The following is a 17,326-nucleotide window of genomic DNA, read 5'->3' on the forward strand; positions in this document are numbered from 1 at the left end:
ACAATTTCAGTTCCTGCTCTTGTATTTAATAGGTAACCTATTTATTGACTTCCTGAAACAGTTCCACAAAAGGCGTGTGAGTGGCTAAAGGGTGCCAGGGAAATTTTCTTGTACGTACGAGACCTTGTTTCAAAAATAACAACCGAGTTTGACTTATCCTCTCAATACACAAAACCAATGAAACAGTTGAAGTCTAGAGAGCATCCACAGACTTGATAGACATAACTGAAATTTCTCACATGAAATGAATTCATTTGAAACACTTTTTCGTTTTCAAATAAGAATGAAAATACTGTACCCCATCATCCAAGTTAGTATACGCCCTCTATCTTACCAAGTCAGTTTCAGTCATCGAGATAGTTTTTCATGACTGTTTCAGTTCAGTTTCAGTCACCTTCTGATGATGCTAACTGGGTTAGCAGAACACGTGACACACGTAACAAAAGACACTTTGTTGGATCTGGAGTGGAAAAGGTGTTTTCAATGAAAGCTTCCACATAGTTTTGCAGAGATTGAATACACCAGACCTATTTAATCGATCGAAATTAACAAAATACGTTGCTTCCATTGTATGCTTTCATTTCAAAATCACCTATGAGCTCTTATCATTTCGCGAATACTATTTTTCTCTCAATCTATGTATGGATTATATGGATATCCGAAACTAATCTAAAAATATTTTTCCACACCAATGTTCATATACGTATACAGTAACAATAAGTTTTTATATCATCTGAAGTGATTCGAAAATTCACACAACGATTTACTTTCTTTCAAATCAATTCATTTTCTACCAGGTTATCATGAATTTTTCTGTTCCAAGTTCATCCAGATTCTTCTAAGCTATATAAGCAGTGTAGTTAAGAATTCATTTTTGGCAAATCAATAAAAATATCCCCGGAACATAAGTACACTGCAACTGCCCACTTCTTACGAAAACCCTCTCGTTGGCTTTGTTTTTCGTTACATTTTCATTAGCTTCTTTTATCAATTTGAAGAGCCCTTTACATTTTACTGCTCTTATACCTGCCAGTTCATTAATATAATCAGTCATGTTCAGTTTATGTGATGAATTTGTAGATATTCATCTTTTGCATTCTTTAATTCTGTAAAATACTCAATCAAATTAAAAACGAATTCAAACAATTTCGCCTTTAATGACTTTTCTTGACAGTTATTATTTTTTCATCTGTCTAATTCTCAAACAACCTATCATATTTATCAAACAACTTATACATAGTAATGAACAATTAATTGGTATAAGAAAATACAAATAAAATAAGTAAGATTCTCCACCCCCAAGCAGACTTGGCAAGATGAGTATATCAACTCCTGACTGAAAGAATATACACTTTTGTGACAGGTCTCACATATGTTCCATGTTTATTCCTAATTCGAACAACTCTGATGACTCCGTCTTTACCGGAAAACGTTTCTTTCTTTCCTATGATCCACTGATTCCTAGGTGCCTTCTCGTCCACAATCAAAACTATGTCGCCAATTCTAATAGGACTAGTTTTGTCATGCCATTTTCGTCTCTGAAGAAGTGTTAGTCTATATTCAATTACGCATCGTTTCCAGTACGTATCTGACAATGCTTGTGCAATTCTCCATTGCTTTCTGCTAGAAAGCTCCACATTGCCGAATGATCTGACATCACCTGGTCGCAGTAGCAGAAAATGGTTCGGAGTGATAGCTTCTGGCTCGTTTGGATCGACTGATATGTGTGTCAAGGGCCTTGAATTAATAATATATTCAATTTCACTCATCAACGTTACCAAAACCTCTTCGTTTGGATTGATGGACTTCAAACTGATCTTCAGAGCTGTTTTGATAGATCTTATCATCCTTTCCCAGATTCCACCCATGTGTGGAGCTCCGGGAGGGTTAAATTTCCAAATTATAATTTTAGATGCGACTTCTTCTGAAATCTTCTTCTGGTCTAAGCTTTGGAACCATTTCTTGAGTTCACGTTCTACTCCGACGAAATTGGTCCCGTTATCTGTTATTATCTCCTTTGGTTGACCTCTTCTACACATAAAACGTCGGATGGCAAATACAGCAGAACTTGTGTCCAAAGATGCCGCGAGTTCAATATACTCTTTTTCCTATTGCAACAGTCATGGGACCAAAAAAGTCGATTCCAACGTATGAAAACGGGAAAGAAAATGCTCCTAACCGCTCGGGAGGCAACAAACCCATTTCTGGAAAAAGAGGTTTGCAATTTCGATTTTTACATTCTTGACAATTTCTGAAGCTCTTCTTTACAGCTACTCGTATATTTATAATCCAATATTTGGAACGAAGATTGTTGACCACTGTCTCCAAACCTATGTGTTTAGATTCTTGATGATACTTATCTATGAGGAGCTCTGTGAATTTGTGCTTTGGATCTAACAGATAAGGGTTTCGCGATTCAAATGATATATCCAATTCTTTCGTATCTGGAATCCTACCACCCAGACTCAATATAAAATTTTCGACAAAGAAGGCAGATAATTTATATAAGCGACTAGACTTTGGTAGAAATAGCTTTCTTTTCAAAATGGAAATTTCTTCTCCGAACGTTTCTTCCTGACACTTTCTGATCCATAACTTCATGGAATCTTCGATTTCATCTGCATTCAAAATTAAGTCGGTCGGCCTAGACAGTTTTGTGAACTTGACCACTTTTTTCAAAATGTAGAATCCAATCAGTTGATCGAATGAGTCGATTAAATTTCGAGAATCTGCATATATTGGGGAAGTCCATCGGAAGAATTAGACTATCATTAACATCTAAGAGTAGTATCAGATTGTCTTCATTGGAGCAACGTGGTTCTTCTGGCCAATCAGTTTCAGGCAATTATAAAAAAATTTGGTCCAGAAAACCATTCTCCTTCTGGCAACAAATCGATATCTTTCCTTCCTTTCGTCGCTTGATGTGCAACATTCAATTCAGATGGTAACCAATGCCATTGCGACAAATCAGAGTCTTCGTGAATTTCTCCAAGTCGACAAGCTACGAAAATCGGGAATGTTTTTGATTCAGATCTGATTTGATGAATAACAACCATTGAGGTAGTCTAAAAGTAAACTTCATCAATTTCATATTCCAGTTCCTTCCTTATAGATTTTGCCATTCTACATGCAAGCACTGCTCCTTGTAACTCCAATTTCGGGATGGTTTGTTGATTCATTGGAGCAACTTTGAATTTTGCTGCTAGAAATGAAATGTGGACTTCGTCATTTTCAACCGTCCTCAAAAAGGCGACTGCTGCATATGCCTCATCACTTGCATAGGAAAATAAATGCAAATCAACTTTGTTGATCAACGTAGAATTAGGAAAGTAATATCTATTGATAGTGACAGGAGTATAATGTTTCAATTGGGTCAACCATTTCAGCCAGGTGTAGAAAAGTTCTTCTGTTATAGCTTGATCCCAATGAATATGACTTCTCCATATATTCTGAATCAAAATTCTAGCATTTATCATGAGAGGAGCAAGAAAACCAAGCGGGTCAAATACTGACATAACCGTGCGTAGTACTTCCCTTTTCGTTGGTACTTTCTCTCCATCGCAGATTTCATCAGGGATTTTTTTTAGGTTCAACATAAATACAAAATCGTCAGAGGTAGGAGACCAGGATATGCCCAAAACTCTTTCTAACATTTTTGAGTCCAGTTTTACATCTACTTGAGAATTAGCACGCAAGCTCTCTGGAATCAACTGCATTACTTCATTTTAATTACTTATCCACTTCACCATATCAAAATTTGTCTCTTTATGAACAACAATAACATTTTGAATTCTACCGATAGCTTCATCTATCATATAGCAAGAGTCTAAGTAGTCGTCGACGTAATGTTGTTTCTCTATTGCACGGACAATCCCTGGATATTTTTCTTCAAACGACGCTGCATATTTGTTTTTCACAAACTGTGCTGCAGACGGGGACGATATTGCACCAAAAATCAGCGCCTTCATTTCGTAAACATCTGGACTTTGGTTTCTCTCCATACCTTGCCATAAAAATAATTGTGCACATCTGTCTTCCTCGATAATTGAAACTCTATGAAACATATCTCTGATATCACCTCCAAGAGCAATTCTTCCCTGTCAGAATCGCCACAAGACAGATATCAAAGATGGACCAAGTCAGGACATTGGCAAAGGAAATCGTTAAGACTCACACCTTGAGATTTTGCCGCAGCGTCAAAAACCAGGCGAATCTTTCCAGGTTTGTTGATATTCGCAACCCCAAAGTGTGGAAGATACCAGTTGTTTTTATTATTCTGAACTTCAGATGGATGTAACTTCCTGGCGTATCCTTTTTTGAAGATACTCAGTAATCTTCGCAGTATACTCTTCAGCAAATTTGGCATCCTTGTCCATTTTTCGTTCCCTACAATACAGACGATTCTGGGCATTAGTTTTACTGGGCGGTAGAGTAAGGTTGTCACGTTTCCATAAGTGCCCTATTTCATAATGATTACCGACTTTCTTCAGAGTTCGTTGCGTTCTCAATAATTTTTAAAATATGTTTCCATTTTCATTTCATTTACATTCAAGTTGGTATTATGTTCTAACAAAATCACTTCCTTCTGATCGATTGAAAAATTATTTTCAATACTTACTTCATGCAACACGTTACGGAATAAATGATTTCATTTTAATTGACGATGAATCTGTAGACTCCAAGGTTTCTTCTTCACAAAAAGTCTTAAATGATTTATATTCGGCTTTCAACTTCTCAACATTTTCAAGGAACTAAGTATGAAGGTGGTATCCACTTTCAAACACTTCAGAGCCTTTTAGGAAATTCTAAGGAGAAGGTCGAGAACTCGGGAAAGTCTGGAATTTACGGAATTAAATGTAGGGATTGTGATGGAAAATACTATGGACAGACTAAAAGATCTAATAAAAAAAAATATAAAGAACACTTAGCACACCTAAAATATGAAAGATCAAAAAAATTTGCAGTCGCCCATCATATTTCACAACAAAACCATTCCATAGACTTCAGTTCATTAAGATCAGTTAGACATGTTAGGAACAACAGGCATCTAGATGCTTACGAGGGTATAGAAATAAGGAAATAAGTGAACATTTAATATTGTGAACAATAATATTATGAATAACGATGGTGGATCAATACCTAACAGTATACTATTTAGTTTGAATTGAAGGGGTTATATTTTTAGGAGTGATTAATTTTTGAGAAAGAAAGTTTTTGCCTTTCTACTACTCCATTTTGATACAAAAATTTGTTCAATTCGAAAATAAGTAACTCTACACATGGATGTGTAGATCATGCAAAGAAGTGCAGACAAGATCATGCAGACACAAACTGGAAGAAATCCCTCCTGAAACAGCTACTTTCATATAAACGTTGAATTACATGAAAAAAAAATTATCTCGAAACAAATACTTCTATATGAACACTGAATTATACAGAAGATACTTTTCTCCACTCAGTTTGTATAAATATTCGTTATGGAATAAAATCAGAAATCATTCACAGGAGTTCTACTTTAAATGAATGGAAGGTTCCCACATTTTTTTTGTATCAAGATGGAGTAGTAGAAAGCCAAAAACTTTCTTTCCCAAAAATATACTATTTAGCTTGTTCAAATGATATTTAGATGATCAGATTTACTCAACTGTTACATAAGGCCACATTGTAAAATTAATTCAAGACAATTATGACCTAGGTGTCTAGCAGAGGTTTTTATGGTATGAATAAGGATAACATTGTGTGTATATTAAGTTCAATCTTCCTCTTGAAGATGATCACTTGGTGATCGAAACACGTGGCGAGGTGTTGAAGTAGGGGTTTGGTGTTTGAGATAAAATTCCAGTACTATTCAAGCATCTTCTAAGTTTCATTGTGTAACGCAAATATTGATGAGCTGTTACTGAAATTGCTCATGACCACACTTTTTTTAACATAAAGTATTCAATGAACTCCATTACCACTCTATTATTGTTCGGATTGAGGATTCTGCTACATTTCTTTGAAGCGGATATAGTACACATAATTGTTGACGCATGCACATAATTGCTGACGCATACCGCTTATTTCAGAACACCGATTTATGGCTTTATTAACATATATTCTCCTATTATCACTCTACAACGTGTCAGTTATATATAAGATGAAGAATATTGAGTCCAACCAATGGATTTTTCTTCAACTGATTCACATATATCAGTGTTGATGAACTAAAATATTTCGAATCCGTCTCTATTGCTCCAGTTTTTCCAATCAAACTGTTTCGCTGAATTTTGCATGTTTACACACCTTTATGATTTTTTGAAACAGTACACATAATTCTTCTGATAGATATGTTACTGTGCATACATTTTTTGTGATTTCTTTCATCAAATATTGTGCTTACATAATTTTCAATGAACCTCAACACCTGAATGAGCTATTTCGACCCGCCAAGCTCTCATCAATGGTGCTAGCCTTTACCACTGAACTTTTCTGAAAATAAATAAGACTGAAAGTGAGAGCAATGATATCTCTTTCTACGAAGACGCCACGTATGGGATTGAGGAAAGACTCAATCCCCGAATATCGAATATAAGCGAGGCTCTTTAAAGCGATCCGTTGCAGAGCTAAGCTTCGAACGGGATTCATCCTCTGTCTCGTCCTCTGCAAAATTCACTGCAGTGCAAATTGATGAACTTGTGATCTTACACTAGGCAGCGCTGTCTGTGGTTCTAAGCTGAACCGATGGACTGGGCAACCTCGTTTATCCTTGATATTGGGGGTTTGAGTCTTCTGGGAATCCTATAAATGCCGTGAAGGGGTACAGTACATCGCCTTCACTTTGACGCTTTTTTTTCAGGAACGTCCAATGTTCAGCCTCGAAATAGCCCTGCCTGGTCATCGATTTGTGTTTCGGTGAATGACAGAGGACAAATCTCGGTCGGCGTTTTATAGAGATATGGCTACGCAACGGACTGCATTGGGGAGCCTCGTTCATCCTTGATATTCGAAATCAATTTTTCTATGTAGCCCGTAAATCAATTTGCTTCAGATTCTGAATAGCAGTGTTCCTTTGAACAGTTTTCATTTTTTCCACTAAAAAAACCACGAAATAGTTATTTCTCTTCATCTGTAGATGTTTTGTTTTGTTTCAAACTCCTGTTTGGGCAATCTATGAAAAATGACCGTATTTTTCCACTACACACGAAAATTTTTCAAACTCATAGTCGACTTATTGTTCCCTAGAGTAGGGTTTCTTGAAGGGAAATCATTGTTTTCTCGACGAATTCAGAATCTCAACTTTTCGATGAACTTTCATTTTTTCTACTTTGTTTCTGGAGTACATTCCATTTCCATCTTTGACTAGGACTATTATAACACACAGACCACTACAAATGATTTCTATGGACTTTATCAGCATTTTAATAACCACAGACAACAACAACAAACACATACTCATAATTACAGACCATTTTTCCAAAATTGTAAAACTATATGCAACGACAAAGACAAATTTCAAAATAGTAAGACAAAATTCAACTGACTACATACTCGAATTTGGAAAACCACAACAAATTATTCTTATTTCAACAATGACAAAATGAAAAGATTTGCTCAGAGGTCAGATATCAAACTGAACTTTACAAGTATTAGCCATCCAGTATCAAACCCTACAGAAAGGTACATAAGGGAAGTTATAAAATATTTATAAGAATTATTTCACAAGAAAACCACAGGAAATGGGATAAAAAATTGCATTTAGTGGAAAACTATCTTAATGAAGTGCCAAATACAGTTACAGAGGAGTGTCCAGAATACCTTGTGACTGGAAGAGTGCCTGAGGGAGAATGGGTTAAGGATGAAAGAGATTTGAATGAGATTATGATGAGAGTGAATGAGAGGATACAGAGAAATGCTAGTAAATATTTGAGCAAAGAGAATAAGCCAAGGAATAAAAAGGTAAAATTTGAAAAGGGAGAATTAGTGATAATTATATTATCACTATATTATTATTATATGTGCGAAATTACAACTACCATTCGAAGGTCCTTACGAAATTGCTAATGAAAATCCAAAAAATAGTTATGAGTTGAGAAATCCTGTAGATGGAAGTTTAAGGGGAATTTTCAATATAGAAAGTATATATAAATTCCAAACATAACTCAAAAATAATTTGAATTATACCTATTATGATTATTCAATCAATGTACAGTGTAGGAAAGAATTTAACTTTTGCAGAACCAGCTCCAAAAAAAAAAGTATTAGTGTAGAAATTGTACATATTTTGAATAGAAATTTTTCATTTGAAATAATTTTATAGAAAATATCATTATTATTATCATCAAAAAAGGATAAATATTTCACCTGCACTCTATAGTACCCTATTTTCAAGCAGATAGCTATACAAACCCAAAGAACCGTCATACAGTACTAAAAAAAATAGTTTCCGAAGCAAGTTTAATTCATTCCGCAACCTTCTTTCGCATTAAAATAAACCAACAGCTATCAGCCAAATTTATCTGGAAAAACAATAATATTTTTGATTATATAGCAAAAGTAAAGTCCACAGATTAGGCCGAAAGTAATATGAGAGAACTCAGGTAGGTATTTGAAAATATCATCTAAATTATATGCACAAGTGTCAGAATCCGTTAATATGGCAATTATTATAGAAAAATAAACATTGCATAATTTTTGACAGAGCCCAAAAGATAGAATAAATCACAAATCTTTTAAAAAGCAAGTTCTAATTGTGATATTTGCTACATAACGTAGATTAGAAATTAGTCATAAGAATTTTCTGTACAAATTAGTGAATAAGAATAGTCTAAGCCCATAGAAACTAAAGTGCGTGGAAAGAGTGAAATAAAATTCGCGAGTGCCGTGAAAAGGACGCGTATGACGACTTAGCAACGGTAGTTGTGTATTGAAGAGATTGTTTTTTTGGCAAGATTTTGGTGAATTGTGTATTTTGTACGGGCATTTATAAAATCATCAAAATGTAAAGAAAAACTATAAAAAGTAAGCAAGTTAATATGGGACATAGAACTCATGAAAGTGGCAAACCATAGACACGTTTTTCGGGCTTTTGGCTCATCATCAGTATGGTTCAGCCAAGTGTAAGGATGGGCAACACTTGGTTACCAAAAGATAGAAATACAAATGCACGGAACCACCAACAGGAGCCAACCGCACATTTGTGGTTTCAGTTGATATTAACTTCTGTTTCTATATCAAGACACTCAATAACTGTCATATTTGTATAATTTCCTGGACCCGGAAGTCACGCAGGTAGCTATAGCTGCCTCCGTGGTGATTTTGATAGTTTTCTTGTAAACACAAGATCTATCAGCTGAAACCACAAATGTGCGGTTGGCTCCTGTTGGTGGCTCCGTGCATTTGTATTTCTATCTTTTGGTAACCAAGTGTTGCCCATCCTTATACTTGGCTGCACCATACTGATGATGGGCCAAAAGTCCGAAACACGTGTCTATGGTTTGCCACTTTCATGAGTGCTATGTCCGATATTAACTTCTGTTTATATATTCATATATATATATATATATATATATATATATATATATATATATATATATATATATATATATATATATATATATATATATATAGTTGAAGCACAGTCTTTGCTGACTAGTTAAGAACAAAACTTGGGAATTTCTTTGGGTGAACAGCAGAACGGAAGTGTACTCTTATAACACAAGTTATTCCAATATTTCGATAAAATTTATTATCATCCTCAGGGAAAAGCCACAAATGTTTTATGGTGATAATACAACATGAAAAAGTTTTTTTTTTTTTTTTTAATAATGATATAAAAATTTTTCAACAACTTACTGTTAGTGAGGTTGGCCGTGTCGAAAAGAATGTTATATCTAAACAATTGAAACATGTCAATTATTGTATTGACATGTTTCAATTGTTTAGATATAACATTCTTTTCGACACGGCCAACCTCACTAACAGTAAGTTGTTAAAAAATTTTTATATCATTATTAAAATAAAAAAAAAAACTTTTTCATATTGTATTATCACCATAAAACATTTGTAGCTTTTCCCTGAGGATGATAATAAATTTTATCGAAATATTGGAATAACTTGTGTTATAAGAGTACACTTCCGTTCTGCTGTTCACCCAAAGAAATTCCCAAGTTTTATATATATATATATATATATATATATATATATATATATATATATATATATATATATATATCCAGAAAGGTTGATGCAGTCAAGCTGCTGGAAAGTAATTCCATAAAAATCAAAAAATGAATAGATGAATACTTTTTGATCATTCCCATATTGATTTCAATTTAAGAGCCACCGGTAGACAGCTGTTTCAGCCTATTGGGCATCGTCAGTACCGGGCAGGCGGTCCTCGATTGACTTGTTTTTTTCCCATTTTGTCTTCAATATGGGAATGATCAAAAAGTACTTATCTATTCATTTTATATATATATATATATATATATATATATATATATATATATATATATCATATATTTCTCTTTCAACGTTCTATTACTCTTTCAGCCTTTCTAAAATTCGAGCTCTATAGTCTGTCATCTTTGGAGTGTTGGAAAATATGAAATGTATTTGAGGTTTCATGGTTATTTCCCTAGAAAGTCTAGTACTTTTAAAAGCATTTTCTAGTTCTGTCTAAGCTTCTTGAGCAGTAGGGACACGATTTGTTCCAACGTAGATATTTGGACACATATCCAAAACTATATCTACTGGTGCTTGCTGATCATTTATCTATCAATGATTGTAGATGCTTTTTTGACTTTTCTCTCCAATATTTCCACTATGTGAAGCTCGTAATGTATCCTTTGGAATTTATTTCAGTTACATTGAATTGAGCAGTGATTTTTTACATAGTAATCGGTTATCGCAACTGAAGACATGTACAAAAACTGAAAATAACTTCGAAATTCCAGAGGTTTCAAAGAGTGCATCACAAAAAGATATAATGTCTGATTGTTATTCAATAAATATCTCTCAATAAAATGATAATGAAGTTAGTAATGAATCAGATCTGCTGTTGAAATATGTTTCAATTTCAACCGCTTTCATTGAATAATTTTATTTGTCATGCTTCATTCGAAGAACTCCGAATCTTCAAATAACAAAAAAGCGGAAAATATAAGTTAATTTCTTAGAAAATATTATTTTCTGAAATTATTTATACAAACTAGCATGTACCGATATTTTTTCAATAACATATTCAAATTTCATAGCAATTTGTAGGTTTCTCATTCTAAAATCAAAAACATTTCTCAAATAGTTTCCCTAATTTCCATTTCATAGTTCATGAAATTTTGTTTCGATATATTTGTTTGTATGACAACACTTTTCATATTTTTCTCTGAACTATGAATTGAAGTGAAGTCATTCAATGATTTTCAATTTGAGAGCAGTGATTATTTTCGATTCTAACAAAATTTACGAAAAAAAAAACAACATTGTGAGAATATTTTTATATCATACATGCAAATTTTATGAGTCGACTGTCATGTTATTGGGAAAGCCCAATAACAACTGCCATCCTAAATTTCTCCAGTCTTCTGAAAATTCGTTGAAATTGACGTGAATGTATCAATTCCCTGTAATGAATATATTATTAAATTCGTTACATGGTTGGATAGAACTTTCACAATGTTACAACATTTTACTAAGTGATTCGCGGAATATGTATAATCGGTACTTTAAAAAACACTTCTACCTACATTTGATAATAGACTATTATCTGCGTATCTGAACAATTTCGCAATAGGTAAATAATGGTTTTTTTCTGTTTTTTGTTTTGGAGTCGAAACCAATCTGAATTTATTTTCAATCAGCAATTTAATATTGTTGAAGTGGTGAAATTGTATCAGACGTCAACATTTTGAAAATCTAGAACGACAAAGATGACTTATAACATTGAAATAATTCTGTGTCAACGCAAGGTGAGTCATAGTCAATTTAGAAGAATTATAACAATGAAATGATGATTGCGAGGTTCAAGTAAATCACATATATCAGTGCCAAATAGAATTTGATGTATGAATACACTGATCGATTACGGTGGATACGTTATGGATTTTCATAAAAAATCAGGTGATTTCAGAACATATTATGATATATTTCATACAACATCAAACTATTGTGCAATATCTTCCATACAACAGTAGACAATTACAAAACGTAAATGATACATGATTGATTCTGGTAGAACAGGAAGATTTTGAAAAAACAATCACAATACAATATTACTTTCAGAAATATAGTTGTCGGAATCTAATTAGATTATTGTATCATTCTTGATAGATAGGTAGATTTCAAAAGAATTACTTCCTATTAGAAACGAAAAAAAATATCAGCAAAGCTGAATTTTCAAGAATGTGTGCATCGTGCACTTGATTTTTGATTTTATTGGAAATTTTATGCTTGCATAGAAGCGATTTTTTTCAAATAGTTAATATCTCTTAAACGGTCAGAGATAGGCATAAAAGATGGTTAGTCAAAGTTGTTCACATAAGTTGACTAAATTCGAAAATTGAATAATATACAGGCTGTTCCATTTGAAAAAATTCAGTTATGGTCGTTTATCGAAAATACAAATTGAGACGTATTTTTCAGACACCCTGTATGGAATATTATTAGCATTCCATTCTGAAATAAGAACTACCATATCTTAGCTCAATGTTGCCATGAGTTGGGTTAGATGTATCAGTTAATTCATGCGATATTAAATATTGAAAATACCATGTTTTCCCCAAAAAAAAATTACAAAATAATAAATATTTTAAAAACGATGAGTGATAAGTATAGAACATGTTCAAACAAGTAATATGGATTTTGATGCAGAATTCAAAAATGATATACCTAATGTATAGGGTGTTCAATTTGAAATTTCCAAGTTGATGCCTTTTACATGTAGATGTGGTAACATTGCGGTGATAAGATATGTTCATACCATAGATCACAGCTACCTACATCGATACCCAAAGTTTTAAATTCTCATCTTTTTTTGTTCCCTAGATACGTCTAATAGACCATAGAATATGAAATACCCTGTATAGTAGTCCATGTTGAAATCATAGTTGTTCTTTGGAGGTGGCAAGCATAGGTTGAATTAATTTTCTTCATTTGTTTGAAGGTGATTGACAGTTAAAAATATCTTTTATGTTCGGTTATTTTCAATTCTAAATTTCTTAGGTACGATCGATATGTTAGTTCCATAACTGCTGATTTGTTCTCTTTGTTCATTTTTGACTAGTTGCTCTTTCTGTGGTGACATTTGTTGAAGTTGCATACACGTGACTGATAAATCAGGAATAGGGTCGTATTTCGTGCAAATTATGCATTTGCAAATTGCAAAGCCCTTTGGGCTATTACGCCATCATCAGTGCGATATCTGCAAGTGAGTAATAGTAGTGAAATTTGTTCAATGTTGAACTTCAAATTCTTTTTTGAATTACTTACTCGTCAAGTATATCCAAGAAGATCCTGTAGAGTCAAAGTATAAAACCTTAGTAATAATGAATAGATAAATAGAATAGATAAATACCCGTTTGGGTTTCAAATATTAATATTTTGTTTAAAAATTATAAAGTTATTTCCAGCGTGCTCAATGACGAGTACGAGGCGAAAAAGATTTTTTGAATATATTTAGTTTGACAAATGACATATGTAGTAATTACAATACGTAAACGTTCTCCAAGTTGAGCAACGAGCTATTCAATTGGGATTCTGAGAAATGTTGATTTTGAATTGGTTAATTTAGTCGACTCTATAAAGGAATATATGATCTATTCAATTGTATTCGTGTATTCAAACAAAAGTATTCCTGTTTTATGTTTTTACCCAAGCAGTTACCAGTCTCATATGCTATGTTAGTTCTATTTTGTTGGTAATTATTTTCATTTTACCTGTTGATATTCCTCTACCGAGCAACGCCTAAATTGGTAGCAAATTGCCAAAAACAACTGTCCTCATTAGAAATTCTTAACAGATTGCCTCTGGTCTGGATTCCTCGCCATACTGACCTGAAAGACAATGATACTGTTCACTCCCTTGCAAAGGAGGTTGCTGAAAGCAGATTCATCAGCCCAGAACCTGTCATTGGCATCGCTATAGGCTTTGCCAAAATAACATTGAACACCTGAATGGCAATAAGATTTATGGGCCTCTGACAGGATCTTACAGGATTGGCTCACTCTAAGGAGTTCATTCACCCTTCGAAGCTTGATACCAAACAGTTGTTGGACTGCAGTAGGGATGAACTACGATGTCTAACAGGCCTTCCTACAGGACACTGTCATTTGAATCATCATATGCAGAGACTCGGTCTGTCGAATGATAGTGTGTGTCGCCTCTGTTTGGAAAATGATGAAACAGCAAGGCACATACTTTGTGCCTGCCCCGCTGGGGACTGAATCAGGTTTTTAGAGTTCGGCAGAGCCATATTCTTACCATCTGACTCGAAAGGCCATTCTCCTCACAAACTAATCGGCTTCGTTAAGAAGCTGGGTTCATTTGATCAAATGTAAATAGGTGTGAGCCACAATAAACCCTTGCGGATTGTGATGTAGGGTCGATTTGACCCACTCACTTTGGACCTAACCTAACCTGTATAAGTATGTGTTTTCTAGTTGATAGTGATATTTTTATTGTATGGATATACTTTTGTCATATTCAATGCTTATTGAAATTCTCTGTGAACATCGGGATACTGGTGGGTGCGTTAATCATGCTATTGTTGTGTCTGTAAGGGTTGGTTTGTGTTAAATTGCAAATTAATGTTTGTTTTCCATTTTGTAATCGTGAGGTCTGAAAAGTTTATCGAATTATCAGTTTCTTGTTAGTTCGTAAATTTTATGTTTTTGTTAATATAATCGATGTACCTATAAAAAAGGCTGTAATTGTCGAGTCAAGAATATACAAAATCGAATGAATTTTTTTGTGGCATAAATATCACTTTCTTGCTACAAATCCATACACATTCATATTTCCGATACAAAAAACACAAAAAAGCTGATGAAAATATAAATGGTATTTCATTTGAAACAATCAAACTTTCGTAAATCACTCTGCATGGTGATGAATATTTTCAAAACATAGTTTTCAATATTCCTTACAAGTTATATTCGACACATTTCTTTCCTTTCTGATAAAGAAGCAGCTCTCATCCATTGTTGAATCACTATGTATAATGTTCATTAGTGACTACGACTACAGCTTCATTTCAAATGGTGGAAATTGAATTCAATTGTATAAAAAGGAATGGGAAGTACGGTTTTATGTAATGATCAAAGAACATATCAACAACTAACTGAAATTTGACTACAAGCCCTTACTGGAAGTTACTGCAATCACCAAATGTTTCTTGTAAATTGGAATTTTCCTTGAGATTTGAATGAAGCAACAGTTGGAGGATGTATATTCCTTCATGTTTCTCATCAATAATTCCCTATTTGACGACCTCGTTTATATGGTTGATGAAAGTTAACAAGCGGACGTAATCGAGCAATATCCAATCTATAAACAGGATTAAGGTGAGCTGGCTCAAGAAGATTGTTTGCTTTTTGGTATATACAGGACGACAACTTGAAAACTTACAATGACTATATCTGGGCAACCAAATAAAATATAGGAAATTGAAAACTACTTCCATAACAGGAAGACGGAAAAAATGATGCAATAGGTAACTTGTTTTCATTTATCCCGTCGCCCCCAACCACCCCAACTTTATATTCTCAAATGACAACCCTACTTATGGTACCTTATCTGAAAGCTCTTGAGGAATGATCTTCAATATCACTCTACAAAGCTACATTCGATGTAGTAAGTTTTGGTTTATGAAATGAAACACTCTCTGTTTGAATCTAAATTTTATTTTCTATTATTAATTCAAATAATATTCGAAAACATTCTTATTCTCATCGTATTTTTGTTTATTTGAACCTGAAAAAATTCGACCCAGTGGATAATTGAAAGTAAAAAAATAGGGTTGTTTGATAAATTCGTTTTTGAGACGTATTTTTGTATTGCATCTTTTTTTCTCTAAGGTGAAAAACGATACTCTCAGTATAAATACATTTGATTTTCATTTCGAGACTTTGTACACGAACAACATAATTTTCATCTGTAACAATGGTGTACAACACAGCTGATCGTGTGAAAATGGTTCTCAGCTATGGTGAAGAAAATGAGTGTTTGTAAAGAATAACTGAAATATTTAACGAGAGGCACCCGTAGAGAAAATAAAGTCACGTGTACATTCGTTGACTAGTAGCAAAATTTTAAGAAACTGGTACTGTCACAAATGAAAAGAAATCGACTAAAATTACTGAACAAAATTGACGCAAATTGACATACTGGGACAGTTTGTAATGAACCATACTTCATCGAGTCGTCAGGCAGCTACAGCAACCGAATTATCCCGAGAATCTGTGGGAAAAGTACTTGAATTGCAGAACTTAGTGACGATGACACCGACAGAAGAATTGAATTTTGTGAAATTATGACAACTATAATTATCGCAGAACCTCGGCTTATCAAAAATATTTGCTTCAGTGACGAATGGCTTTTTATTCAAAGGGCATAAGAATAAAAAAAACTGTCGTCACTGGAGTGACGAGAACCCACGACTATTTATAGAAGGGCATACGTCATACGACATGCGGCTTCGCCTGTTTTTATCTTCATTGTTTTTTCTTGACAGAAATGTGTCACCTCACAAACCACAAGAGGGGACTAAATCATCTGTCGGTAACAAATAAGACAGATGGGTATCCGCGGCTAAGCTAAACAGTGGAGACGGGAGTGGGTTAAACAACTTAGCAAATTTCAAATAGATCTTAATGGGCGCCAGGTAAATTTAATCCTCCAGATACCCTAAGTAACTCACAATATCAATAACTTACCAATTAATATTGGAAATAAAAGATAAAAATCCCCAATATGATTTATTCAGTAATCCTAACTTACATGGATTAACCAACAACGCTTCTAAGACAACAATGCAATATTCACACTACTACGCGATGTTCAAATGTCCATACAAGAGCGCGGTGTATCTAACCACGAATTCAATCAGCCATAAATTACGGTAGTAACGACGCTCAAAAAAAACTACAATACGTCGAGTAAAACTACCACGAAAATTGAGTAGGTGAAATCGTAAATACTAGTATCGGATGGTAAGACAAACTCGTTTGCGTCGCGTGAGCTCAGGCGTAGGCGCATCGGTGTCAATCAGCAATCGTGAAAGGAAGAATATACCTCAATTTCCGTTTCACAAATATCTATGTCAATCAGGTATCAATAAACAACTCTTAAT

The 17,326-nt window shown here is 33.9% G+C and overlaps 2 protein-coding genes across 2 annotated transcripts; both read right to left on the minus strand.

The window, feature by feature from the left end:
• Positions 1-1,325: 1,325 nt before the first annotated feature.
• LOC141486743 (uncharacterized) lies at positions 1,326-2,039 on the minus strand. The gene has a single exon (XM_074185250.1). The coding sequence runs from the start codon at positions 2,037-2,039 to the stop codon at positions 1,326-1,328; it is 714 nt and encodes a 237-aa protein (XP_074041351.1).
• Positions 2,040-3,065: 1,026 nt separating this feature from the next.
• On the minus strand, positions 3,066-3,716 carry LOC141486744 (uncharacterized). Its single transcript, XM_074185251.1, has one exon. It carries the CDS (start codon positions 3,714-3,716, stop codon positions 3,066-3,068), a length of 651 nt encoding a protein of 216 aa, XP_074041352.1.
• Positions 3,717-17,326: the final 13,610 nt, after the last annotated feature.

Source organism: Leptinotarsa decemlineata, unplaced genomic scaffold, assembly GCF_025532065.1.
Source record: "Leptinotarsa decemlineata unplaced genomic scaffold, Ldec_3_MD MMD2_tig00026369_RagTag_RagTag, whole genome shotgun sequence".
NCBI lineage: Eukaryota > Metazoa > Arthropoda > Insecta > Coleoptera > Chrysomelidae > Leptinotarsa > Leptinotarsa decemlineata.

What these genes read in the sequence shown, in the direction of transcription:
- LOC141486743 (XM_074185250.1), bottom strand. Translation starts at nt 2,039, where the DNA reads ATGTGTAGAAGAGGTCAACCAAAGGAGATAATAACAGATAACGGGACC.
- LOC141486744 (XM_074185251.1), bottom strand. Translation starts at nt 3,716, where the DNA reads ATGCAGTTGATTCCAGAGAGCTTGCGTGCTAATTCTCAAGTAGATGTA.